Source organism: Abramis brama (assembly GCF_963993115.1).
Source record: "Abramis brama genome assembly, chromosome: 4".
NCBI lineage: Eukaryota > Metazoa > Chordata > Actinopteri > Cypriniformes > Leuciscidae > Abramis > Abramis brama.
In genome coordinates, this window is record NC_139966.1 from 56,018,494 (window position 1) to 56,030,398 (window position 11,905).

Consider the following 11,905-nt stretch of genomic DNA (forward strand, 5'->3'; position numbering starts at 1 on the left):
TCATTAGTGACAGGGATTGGGCATTAGCAATTGCAGGAGATTGCCTATAAATGATGCATGAGTGAAAGGCATTTATTTACATAGAATGAAGTAAAATTGTTATGTGGTATAGCAGAGAAAGAAAAGAAGCATTGAATCGTTTTCAGTTAACATTCTTGTCAGTATTTGTTTGGCCCAAGGCGGATAACATATTTTTGTTTCGTCTTTTCAGCAGCAAGCGAGAGACAATTCTATTACATGCCGCAGGTACATGGGTCTATTAGGCTGCGGATGACAAAAATCGCATCCCACGATGACACTGGACAAAACTAAACAGAATGGGCAAAATGGGCAGATGCAGAGAAAGGAAAATCGATAACACTTTACAATAAGGTTTCATTTGTTAACGTTAGTTAGTTAACACATACTAACATTGAACAATACTTCTATAGCATTTACTCTTAGTTCATGTTTATCTCAACATTTACTAAATAAATGTATAAATACATGTATCTGTTAACATTTGTTAATGCAAATGAACGTGTACATTTTATTAACTAACATCAACAAATATGTACTGTAAATATGTATTTCTCATCATTAGTAACTAATTTTATCAAATGAGACCTTTTTGTAAAAAAATGAGACCTTATTGTTACCGGAAAGTCATTTCAATCTAAATGACCCCAATCTTCAATACACTCTTAAAAATAAAGGTTCAAAAATGGGGTTTTCACAGCAATGCAATAGAAGAACCAAAGAAATTTTCAGAAAAATGTTAGTAAAAGAACCATCTTTTTCTAAGAGTAAAGAACATTTTAATAATATAAAGAACTGTTTTCCACTTTAAAGAACATTTTGTGCAATGCAAAGGTTCCACTGATGTTAAAGATTCTTCATGGAACCATATATGCCAATAAAGAACCATTATTTTTAAGAATGTACAACCACAAACCAAAAGCAGAAAATCGAACATCCTGACAAACATTCAAAGGGGGAAAAAACAACAGTATATCTGGACTAATTTAAATGTTTAGTAAAATGACTATTGAAAAACAATATGACCCTATTTGATTGTGGCAATGTGGCCTGTATATCTGCACCACACATCAACAGAACAAAACCCATCTATCTATGCGAGACAACAATCACATGCACTCCTTGTCCAAGTGACCTCTTGAAATGGATAAAGGTGACGTATTGTTTAAAGGGCGCATGATCAATTCTGCTGGTCAGCTTATGTAATGCACACTTACTCTCAATAGGGCAAGAAGCACATCTGTCTGTCAAAGCAGAGATGACTCAGTTAAAACCTAGACTCATTCGTTCCCTACTGTCATTGATTCTACCATCAACATCCTTCCAATACATGCAGCGCCTAATCTATTATGTGGAGGAGCCACACTCCTGTGATTTCACTATTTATGTCTGCAGTGGGTCCGTTTTTTCCAGGTTTTATGACTCTGTTTTGGTCATGCACGGAGCTGATCACATGATTTCATAAGAACTTGCTGGTCAATAAATTTAGATTTATTGCTCAGATCCGATTTTTTTGTATAGCGTATTTCCTATTAAAGAAAGGTGATATTTGACTCTGATAAGCGTATCCATAGCAGACCTGTGGGAGTTGCCTTGGATGGCAACATGCCCAGTGCATTATGGGTGTTGAAGTTTTCCTACCTATTTGGCAACAGTTTTCTCTGGTCAGGTAGCAACGATTAAAAACTGTACTTTCTACTGTACAGGCAGCCAAGTTTTTTTGAAAGCCAATTTTGCCAGCAATAAAAGACCCTTTTAATAAAAATTCAACTTTTCATTGTTATTTCATGTTAGCTCGGGTCCATTAAATAAAATCAGACAACTTTTTATTTAAATAATTAGTAAATGTTAACAAATAGAACCTTATTGTAAAATATTTTGTGCAATGTTCTGATTGCAAAGTGTGCTTATGCTGTCTTTTTTAAAATAAATGACAATTGGCTTAATTTTTTGCAATCCAACGCAGTAACATTAAGATATTTTTAGGGTCACTGTATTGTGGGGATGGAGAGATTGTCATTTCTCCTCTTCTATAAGCGAGAAGGCTGCATTAATGTCCATTCCCCTACAAGCATGTGAAACAGGACACTGGCCCCATGAGTACTCTGCTTTTCTGGGTCAGGAAGACAGGAGCCATGGCGAGAGTAGTCAATTGTATATGTGTGTCTGTATACACACTTGTGCAACTCCACACAGTGAATTTTGAGCCCTTTGAGACACTAGTATGAATCTCCAGCTCGGACCACACACACACACACACACCTCAATGACCTCCAGCCAATGCTTGCCGAGTAAGCAAAGCCCTTCACCGCGGTAATCAGAATCCACTTCCAAAACCTCATCCCCTCATCTACACAATACAAAGGAAAAGGAAAGAAAAACATGAGAGTGTGACCTCTTGCGACCTTCTGTGTGAAAACACCCCTCTTAAGCAGCTGATATAAATGTATGAGCATAGAAATAAAAAAAGATTTGAATAAAAAGGCGGATAAAAAATTTAACAGAGCTCCTCTTCTCTCATCCCATCTGAAATTAATGTGCAGATACAGGCTACACTTTTTGTTCTGCCTCTCTGCATGTCAATGTCGAATTCTGACCTTCAAATGCACTCTCTTTTCAAGTGCCCTTCTGACAGTATGGCAGCGTATCAGACAGCTGATGCTTTCAAAACGGGAATGCACTGATATAAAGTGCCACTCTTCTGTACAATTTTAATTAAATTTAGAGGAGAAAATACACTATGTAAAATGTCACTATGCACCAAAAAGCAATTATTAAGAACAGGTGAATCCTTCCAATCCTATCATTTTTTAAAGAAAATGTTGAACATTTCCTGCAGCATTAAGACTTAATCACATTATGTTTTCTTATTTCTTCTTTTCATCAAATCGTTATGACATGAAACCTGTGATAAAAAAAAATAGAAAAACAATATTATTCATTATAGCCAACTTGATCCCAAAATCATGTCAGGCTCGATCCCATTAAATCCGAATTTTCAAATAAATATCGTTTCACTTGGAAATATGTCATATATAAATCAAATGCATTGTTTCATGTTGTCTCGTGCAACGCTAATGAAATTGTCTTGTGTGCTAAAAGGAATGTTCCCGGGATCAATACAAGTTAATCTGAAAAGTATGTGGAAGTCAATATTTTTTATTTCATTGTTGATGTTGATTTCATTAGCATTGTATGGAAGTATCATATTTCAAAAGTATCGTTATGCAATTTTTAACCATTAAACTAATGTCAACTCAGTTAAATTGATAACTTGATACTTAAAAAATATATATACATTTAACTTGTGCAGGACAAAATATCTTGCCTCATAAATTTACACTCTAAGACTAAGTGCATTATTGTAAAAAATATTGTTCTTACAAACTGAGGGATAAGATGTTAGATAGATGCTGTTGGTACAGCTTAACTTGCATTCAACCCAAAAAAATCCTTTAAAGACATAAGAAGGTCCAAGTTAATCTTTTTTGTTTAGAAGAAAAGAGCGAAATGAAGAGGACCATCTCTCCACATGAGCTGAGGAATAGCGGCTTATGTAACCCACACAATTCTAAATATACTGATGCAGGACTGGCCATGGAGGAGTGCAGTGAACTACATGATAAGATCCAGAACAACAAATACATGAACAGAGGTCAGGGGGCTCTTGCATCGCTTGGTTTTATAATGAGATGCTAATAGGCCAAGAATTCAAAAAGTTGTAGGGAGACCGCAGAAAGAGAATTTGTTAGAGACGCATGGTACTGAGAACTGTGATTGTAATAGCCATTCGCATTTAATTGAAGTGAACAAGAGCTAAATCTGTTTCCACCTAGTCTGATGACTTCTGAAGTAGCTGATTTGCGCTGAATCTAAGTTTAAATGGAAAAAAAAACATGATATTAAATGAAATAATTATGCTGAGACTGTTTAAAAAATACCTAAACAGCATGTTTCAGGATCACTGGCATCTATGATGTCCCCAAAAAAGGTCTAGCGAGGCAGTGCACTGGGTTTTGAAAGATATACACCATTACGCAATATCTAAATGTAAAGAGATCATGCAGTGGTCAATGCCATTACGTTGTCTGCAGCCAATAACCTTGAGATATATGGGGGTGACTGACCATCACACAATCAATCCCTGGAGCTAAAAAATAAAAAGAATACAACAGGCAGGCACTGGAAGGCTTATTTTAGCAAGTGGTCGCAATGGAAACCATTAAAGATGCAGGAACAAACAGAGGCTAGATGACACTCTCCTGACTGGACCTCTCACCAGATATGGGCTGTTCATAACCACAACTTCACCTAAAATCCCTGAAAGCTCATGCTTTCAAAGACACCTGATGGCCCATGAGAGATGCATAAAGCAATCAATTATTGACCTTGTAGTCTGCATTTCAACAGTCCTGTCATCTCCAACTGGAGCCCTGCATTGATCTGCTCCAAAAAGCGTGCTGAAAAATTAAACTGTCAATCAAAGGAAAGAAAAATTTTGAGACGCAATCAGCAAAACAAAGGACTGTGACAGCTGCGTTTGTATGATAATATGTAACATTTCAGGCGTTTTAAAATGGGAATTTACTGAAAAGCGGACATATTCTGCATCTTTCAACCCCTGAGATGGCTCCATGTGGCAGCTGAATTTCTGAAATGTGACTGGACAGTTCAGTGCGATGGCTGTGTGTCCGTAGACAGGGGAAAAAAAGGCCAGTGCGGCCCATCTGCTGTGTGTGAGCACATCGTGTGTGACAGAGAAACATGCTGAGGGAGAGATATAGAGAGATAGAAAGAAAACTGGCACTGGTTTCATCCTGTTGAAATGTTAGGCTAGGCATCACATCAATTTTAAGTGCAAATACATGAATGTAAATGTAGACTCCACATAAACTCAATTCCATTCATTATTGCATATGAAATGTGCTGGACCACAGTTCATAAAACAACACAAGTGGATTTTAAGCATTGCTTGTATTTTTGCTGGTTTTTGGTGTTGGAGAATCTTGAAATTGCTGCCTGCCAAGTGACAAACTACTCATAAATTGAAGTAGTTTCCCCTTAAACTACATTGCATTTTCAGTGTCATTAACTCCAGTTAAGTATTGGCACATTTTGTACTTTGTTTCTCAAAGACATTGTGGTATTTTTACCTGAATTTCCATGCCCTGTTCCAGTAATCGTTTGGCTTGGTTCTCCACCTCCAGACGAGCTCGACTGATGAACAGCAGGTCATTTTCTATGACATCAATACCTGACAGATCAACGCCTTGGGACAGGTAATCTGAAAGGAATGGGAAAAAAATATTGTCACTATTATTTTCTAGTTTTTTCAAAGCATTTTTTAGTTGTTAAAATAAGAGGAATCAACTAAAACTAAAATAATTCCATTTTATTGTACAGGCAAGTGTTTTATCGGACCATTTTTTTTTTCATAAACATGGACAGCCATATGTTAATGTGACTGATAACAGGACACGTTCACATGGAGGATGAGCGTGTTTGCACTCCCCTAGGAACCCGTTAGCATGCAAACCGTCTTATTCACAATTGTCTGCACTAAGCAGGGTGTCTGGAAGCTACCCGAACCATCATCGCAGCAGACTGTGGAAATTATGCTTGATTTAGGTTTTTTTTAGCGTGAAATATATCAAAACTGTTGGAAGAGATGAGAAAGGCTTCAGAAAGCACTCAAACTGTGTTAATGTTGGCAGTTTCCTACTTAGGGCTGATTAAACTCATCGAAAAAAGCAAAGCATTTATTTAAACGCCAGCATGCTCTGGAATGAGTACATCAACTAGGGCTAGCAACTAGGATAATGTGGGATACAGGTGGAGGAGGCTTAATGAACCAGATACACCTAAAAAATATTCCACACGGGAGACCAGCTGTTATTCACAACCGTTCAAGTGAAAAAGTATGTTTACGAGGTGTTTAATGCAATTAAAAATAACTTAAAACAAAATGATTATATCTAAATCCATAAAATTATCCCATGATTGGAACCCTTAAATGTTCTATATATGAAGCGCCTGACGGAACCCTTCAAGGTTCTATAAAGAACCTTTTCTTCTAAGAGTTTATAATAGAGCTTCTTTGAAGGGGTAGTTCACTATCAACATTGGACCCCATTGAAAGGACAAAAACACACTTCAAAACACCATCATTTGTGAGGCACAGAAAAAAAAAATCCATACAGGTCAATTAACCATTCAGAGAAGTACATTTTAAAATTGCACACACTCTAATAAATACACAATTGTTTTATGCAAGAAGCATATGCACAAGAGCATCCACACTGTGAACTTTAAAAGAGTAGAAGATTCTTGCAAGTAAATGAGAAGGGAAAGAAACAGCATCTCTAAACACAGGGTGCCATACTGAACAGGCCTCTGAACAGACAGCCCATGAGTCAGAGAGGCTGACTGATACGGATACAGTGGCACCAAGCAGAACAATGTCACTACATAGATCCACTCATTAGCGCCTTCTGAGGGCACACACACCATCTGATGACTCTGTGACTCAATTTGCAGACTGCTAACAAAGATATCATAAAGAACCCAGAGCTGTCTCATTAGAAGAGGTCAGATATCTTGCTGAGGAAATGACTCCATACTGTAACACCCAGATGCTTCGAAGTGACCTTGAGTTTGTGGTTTAAAATCTGGAGAGCTGTGTGAAACAGGTGGCTTCTACACAGGAAAGCAGGGGGAGTCTTTGGCTCCTGTTCGTATAGGTAGGCCCAAAGCCAGACTAAAATCAACGATCCCTGCCAGAAGTCTCTGTGTCGCAGCGCAGTTTCATTTCACCTCATTTTCACCCTCTCTTGCTTCACTCTGCCAGAGCACCACAATGATTACATTGTCCTAGAAGAAAACCACAATACTGTAGGGGGACTCTCAATTAGCGTTCTATAATTGCACTTTGATAACTAGAACTGAAACTGTTGCATGCTGGTTTTAAAAGGACAAATGGATGTAGGGATTTAACATGACATGATCGGAACGGCATGCTACTAGGACTGCACAATTAAATGAATTAAAAATGCAACGGGGCCTTTTGTGGTTATTAAACAGCAACAGGCTGAGATTTAATTAAATATAGCATGCACACGCTGCATTCTTCAAAATGGGACATCACTCTACTCTGTAATCTACTACTCACACTTAAGCCTTCGACACACCAAGCCGATGTCAAAGACGACTGTGTTTTTGCCTCTCGTTGACTGTGTCTCGGCCAAAAAGCTGCACTTGAACACACCAAAAGTACTACAGGCGATTGCCAACTAGCATGTGCGTTCTGCGTCTGCGTGTAAGTAAATATCTGTCTGTAATAACAGGTATCAATCATAGTCTATTTTCATCATTCAAAAAGAGAAACTGAAACTAGGACTGCAGATATACAAACCGTAAACAGTACTTGATTATCTATAATGCTGATCACTTCATTTATTACAGTCGGCTCATGTTATTATGAAAATATTTGTGCAGCTAAGATGAAATTTTAACAGCCTTCTGTCTGTACCGTCTTGACTTCTTTGATTGCTTTCATCACTTTCGCTTTTATTCTCGTGCACTAACTCGTTCGCTAAACTGAACAGCCAATCAGAGTTCACTCTCACCGACGCAGATTCAACATGCTGAATCAGCCCAGAAAAACCTGACTGCGTCCAACAACACACCGGAAAAACTAAGCTGGCCGATGCTCAAAAATGGCCTGACATCGCCCGACGGCCGACCGTCATCTTGGTGTGTCCCGGCCTTTACACATGTACGCTTAAAGTCGTTTTTACACAATAATGGGTGCAAAATAACTCAATATTTATTTCTGAGATAACAGTAACTGGACATCACTTGCTCCCATCATTTACCATCCCAGATGTATTAGACTTAATTTCTTATAATATATAATGCAACTATATAATGCAAGTGTATGAGACATTTCAAAAACCACACAAAGTGAACAACAGTAATCCATATGACCCCAATCAATTTCTTCTGAAGTGAAACAATAGGTGCATGTAAGAAAAATACTAATATTTGAAACTTTAAATAGAAACAATCATTCCCGGCCAACTGTCATACACAAGTTCATGAGAGCGTTGTAAAGCACTACGTCTGCACGTTGTGATGTGAAGTGAAATGTGATGTACATGTGTTGTTAAGCTTGCGCAAGATGTGCCGGAGTTTCTTCGCATCACTTCTCGCTTAAGAAGCTTCAGTATTTTTTTCACCCATTGTTGTTTGTGTTAATCTGAAGAAAGGAAGTCATATACATTTGAGATGGCATGAGGGTCAGTAAAAAAAATTAGAGAACTTTTTTTGGGGGGGGGGGTGGAGTATCCCTTTAAACACACAAGGAATACAGTACATATGGTGCACTGTGCAGTAGGAATACATTAGTATTACATTTTGAGCACAGACAACGCTCCCCTCTCCCAAAATCAAATCATGCTGGGGTCATGAAGGTCAGAGGGCAGGTCAGGGGCATAGATGCTTGTTCAATCACAGATCTTGACCCTTGACAGTTCTTGTAGTTTCGGAAAAGAAAAAGTCCACTGCTGCAGAAAAATACGCTCGTGTGACAGTGTGCTGGCTCTTCACAGGTCTTTCTTTTTTGTAGAAGCACCAGAGATCCATTGGCTCAGCATCAATCACAGTTATTACCTGCATTTATCTGGAATGAAGCACAACAGCCACTCCACAGAGAGAAGGTGCAGCATGCAATATAGTGTAAAACGATTCTAACTGTGACCTTGGAAACGCAATATTTTCCCAATTACAGCGGAAAAAAAGAAGAGAAAAATAAGGAACATCAGTGGAAATTCAATATGGTGTCTGTCTGAGGAGGTGATTCCTGCAAAGCAGGGCACTCAGTTTGTTTGAGATTAAAACAAAAGTGAAAAAAAGTAATTGCAGTTAGTGCAGATTGAGTTATCTCTGAAATTCCAAGAAAGAGCATGAAAATGTCAAATGAAAACACAATACTAGGTTCAAAATCACTTAAATTTAAAAACTCATCACCAAAAGACAAGCTCAACACAAATCAAACTGTGCTTTGTTTTCAGTGTAAAATAAAAATACAAAAGAAAACATTTGCAGTGCCAAAACATCTGGACAATCAAACTAAAAGAACATCAAACGTTGACTAATGAAAGAAAATTATCGCATTTTAAGACATCATCATGTATCACAGCCCGACGGCAGTGGAGGAAACCATTTTCAAAACAGACTTTGATCAAAAGGCCAATACTCTACGACCTGCACAGTGGCGCATGGCAAACAATGGTCATAAGCCTACAAGCCTACAGAGATTTCTGGAATCATGCTAAAATCATGTGCCAGGGGACGGGAGACCACCATAGCACGTTACTTAGCCTGAAAGCAAGCTTGAATCATTTCTCTGTCAAATGACTTCTTATTCTCCCACCTGACCCAATGTCTCCTTTCACCTGGACACTTCATTGCTGTGATACTTGACGGGTGAGGGAAACACAAACAATTCAGTTGGTCAGAAGTGACAAGCCAGTGAATAAATCGCTCCAGCAGCTTCTTGATAGAATCACTACTTACACACTGAAATCACATCCAAAGTTCAGGCATTGTCCTCACGCATCAATTTGACCAACTGGAAAAATAAGCTGGCTCTTTCAGACAGGCATTCAATATACCCTTCTATACTTCAATAACACATTCTTTACTTCAATAAGTTAACTAACTACGTACAGAGTTCATAACTACGTACGCAACTACCGTTCATAGTGCCACTAACACTAATGATACTGTAAATGTGGTTTGGACCTAGAAAAGAAAAATGGAGAAGAGAGACTAAATATTCTGTTAAAATATAACTATCCTTAATGCTTTATTAGACTACATATTGTTAAACTTTTCATTTTTATTTTATTTAATAATATTATGGGGATGCCACTAAATCACCATACCATCAATATTTCCCACAACAATATCACATTTATTGCACAAGTAAAATATAAATGCGACAGCATAGGGAATATCTATTTTTTACTCTGCACGTCATTTTGTGTGGTGTTGTCTGAAGATTAAACCCAGGTAAGGTTGAAAAAGAGCTTCTTACAGAAGAAGCACTTGGGGAAATATCCTAAAATTGCAGAAAAAGTATTAGGATACAGGCTTTCAGAAAGAAGTGTGCAATTTATTTTTAGTTTCAACAAACATATGAATTATGCTGCCTGTGTGTCTATGTGAAGTGCTTATAGCAACAAAACAAACATATGAGCTACACATGTCAAATATCTTTCCTTTCAGCATTAACCAATAACTAAACGTCAGTAATATTTGTTGCATTAGCATGTTTCATAATCACAACTCAAAGTGATTCTGTCCTTGAATCAAATCAGATTATCAGGGAGGTGATAGAGCTTTTGAAGGTCACCCTGTGCATAAGGGATGCCGTTTTCCCATGCCTCCTCTCCCCCGGGCCAACAAAACACGAAACAACACAGCCCTGTGGACTGTGGCAGGAAGTGAATGAACTCGGAATGCTTTGTTAGGATTGAACAGAATCCCTATGGGATGGCTAAGCAAAGCTGAACCAACATACGCAGTAAGCAGAAGTTCACAGTCAGGGTGTCCCTGCTAATCTGCTGCCATGAAAACACGATGTGGGGGATCCAGACTCACATTAACACTGTAACCTTGCGTCACAGGATGACGTGTTGGCCCCGCTGAGGCTGAGGGGATTGACACTGTTTATACAACTAAAGCCTCTGAAATCTGCTAAATACAGCACAATCTCATTTCCCACAGTCTCTTCCACTGCATTTGAAGTGGTCTATAAAAAAAAAAAAATCATCTAGCCACCACTAGTATCGTTTATAATTGCTCTGATAACGAGCACTGAAAAACACAACCTAACGCCTCTGAGATTGCAGATTGCACTATATTTTGTATAACCATCTATATCAATTTCATTGGTTGTAAGAGTGCTTGATTAAACCGATGTTCAAGCACTCGTACAACCAATGGAATTGATACAAATGGTTATACAAAATACATATGCCGTAAAAGCATCTAAAGTATCCTAGCATTTGCTTGTATCTTATTCTAGGCCTTTGAATGCTCCAAAATCATGTCAGTCATGTGCACAAAATTCATCTCGCTGAAGTGCAGTGGTAAACTTGTTTAGTTCCACTTAGACCCAGCTCAACAGATGTGCATTTATCACGCTCGGCCATGACGGAACAGCTGGAGGTCTTTGGGGACTGTGGACTGCCAGAGGCGACTTTGACCACTGGGTCTGTCATCTGCATTTGGTCTGTCTCAAGTCCACATGCAAAAGAGCCCTTGGAGACACTGGGAATGTGACCAAGAACAGCTCCCGAGTCTCAGAGGAGTATTGAGCCAACAAAATATAACACTACAGGCCAACCAGAATTTCCTGTTTGGCTTCGGTTTTAGGTGGCTGTTTCCTTTAAGCTTCTGGTCAAATGTATTTGTTAAAGTTAACAACATGTACCAATAAAAAAGGAACAACATATCTTAAATGTAATAAGAGATACTGGAGAACTGCCTAGGGATAGCAAACCACATTCAGATAACGTTTTCCGACCTGTCCTACCTGACACATGGCTCTGGATGAGATGTAACAGTGCCAGAGAGGATAGAGAGGGATGGGGTTTAAAACTGAGCCAGAAAAAGAGGTACGGCCCACAGCTCACACTGATCTCACACATCAAGATGGCTCTAAAATCTGATTGGATGGCCTACATTCAAAGCTGTTGTCAAAATACTGACATAGTCCACTCATCAAATTCTTTAATTAATGGATAGTTCACCCAAAAAAGAAAATTACTCACACTAATGCTGTTCCAAACCCGACTTTCACAGTATGGACTGTGAAAGT

At 38.4% G+C, this 11,905-nt stretch overlaps 1 protein-coding gene across 1 annotated transcript in view; it reads right to left on the minus strand.

The window, feature by feature from the left end:
* Positions 1-11,905, minus strand: part of cog5 (component of oligomeric golgi complex 5) — a 74,434-nt gene that overhangs the window by 42,551 nt on the left and 19,978 nt on the right. Inside the window, exon 7 of the mRNA XM_084112012.1 lies at positions 5,172-5,302. Coding sequence (XP_083968138.1) covers positions 5,172-5,302 — 131 coding nt within the window. The remainder of the gene's footprint in view (positions 1-5,171; positions 5,303-11,905) is intronic.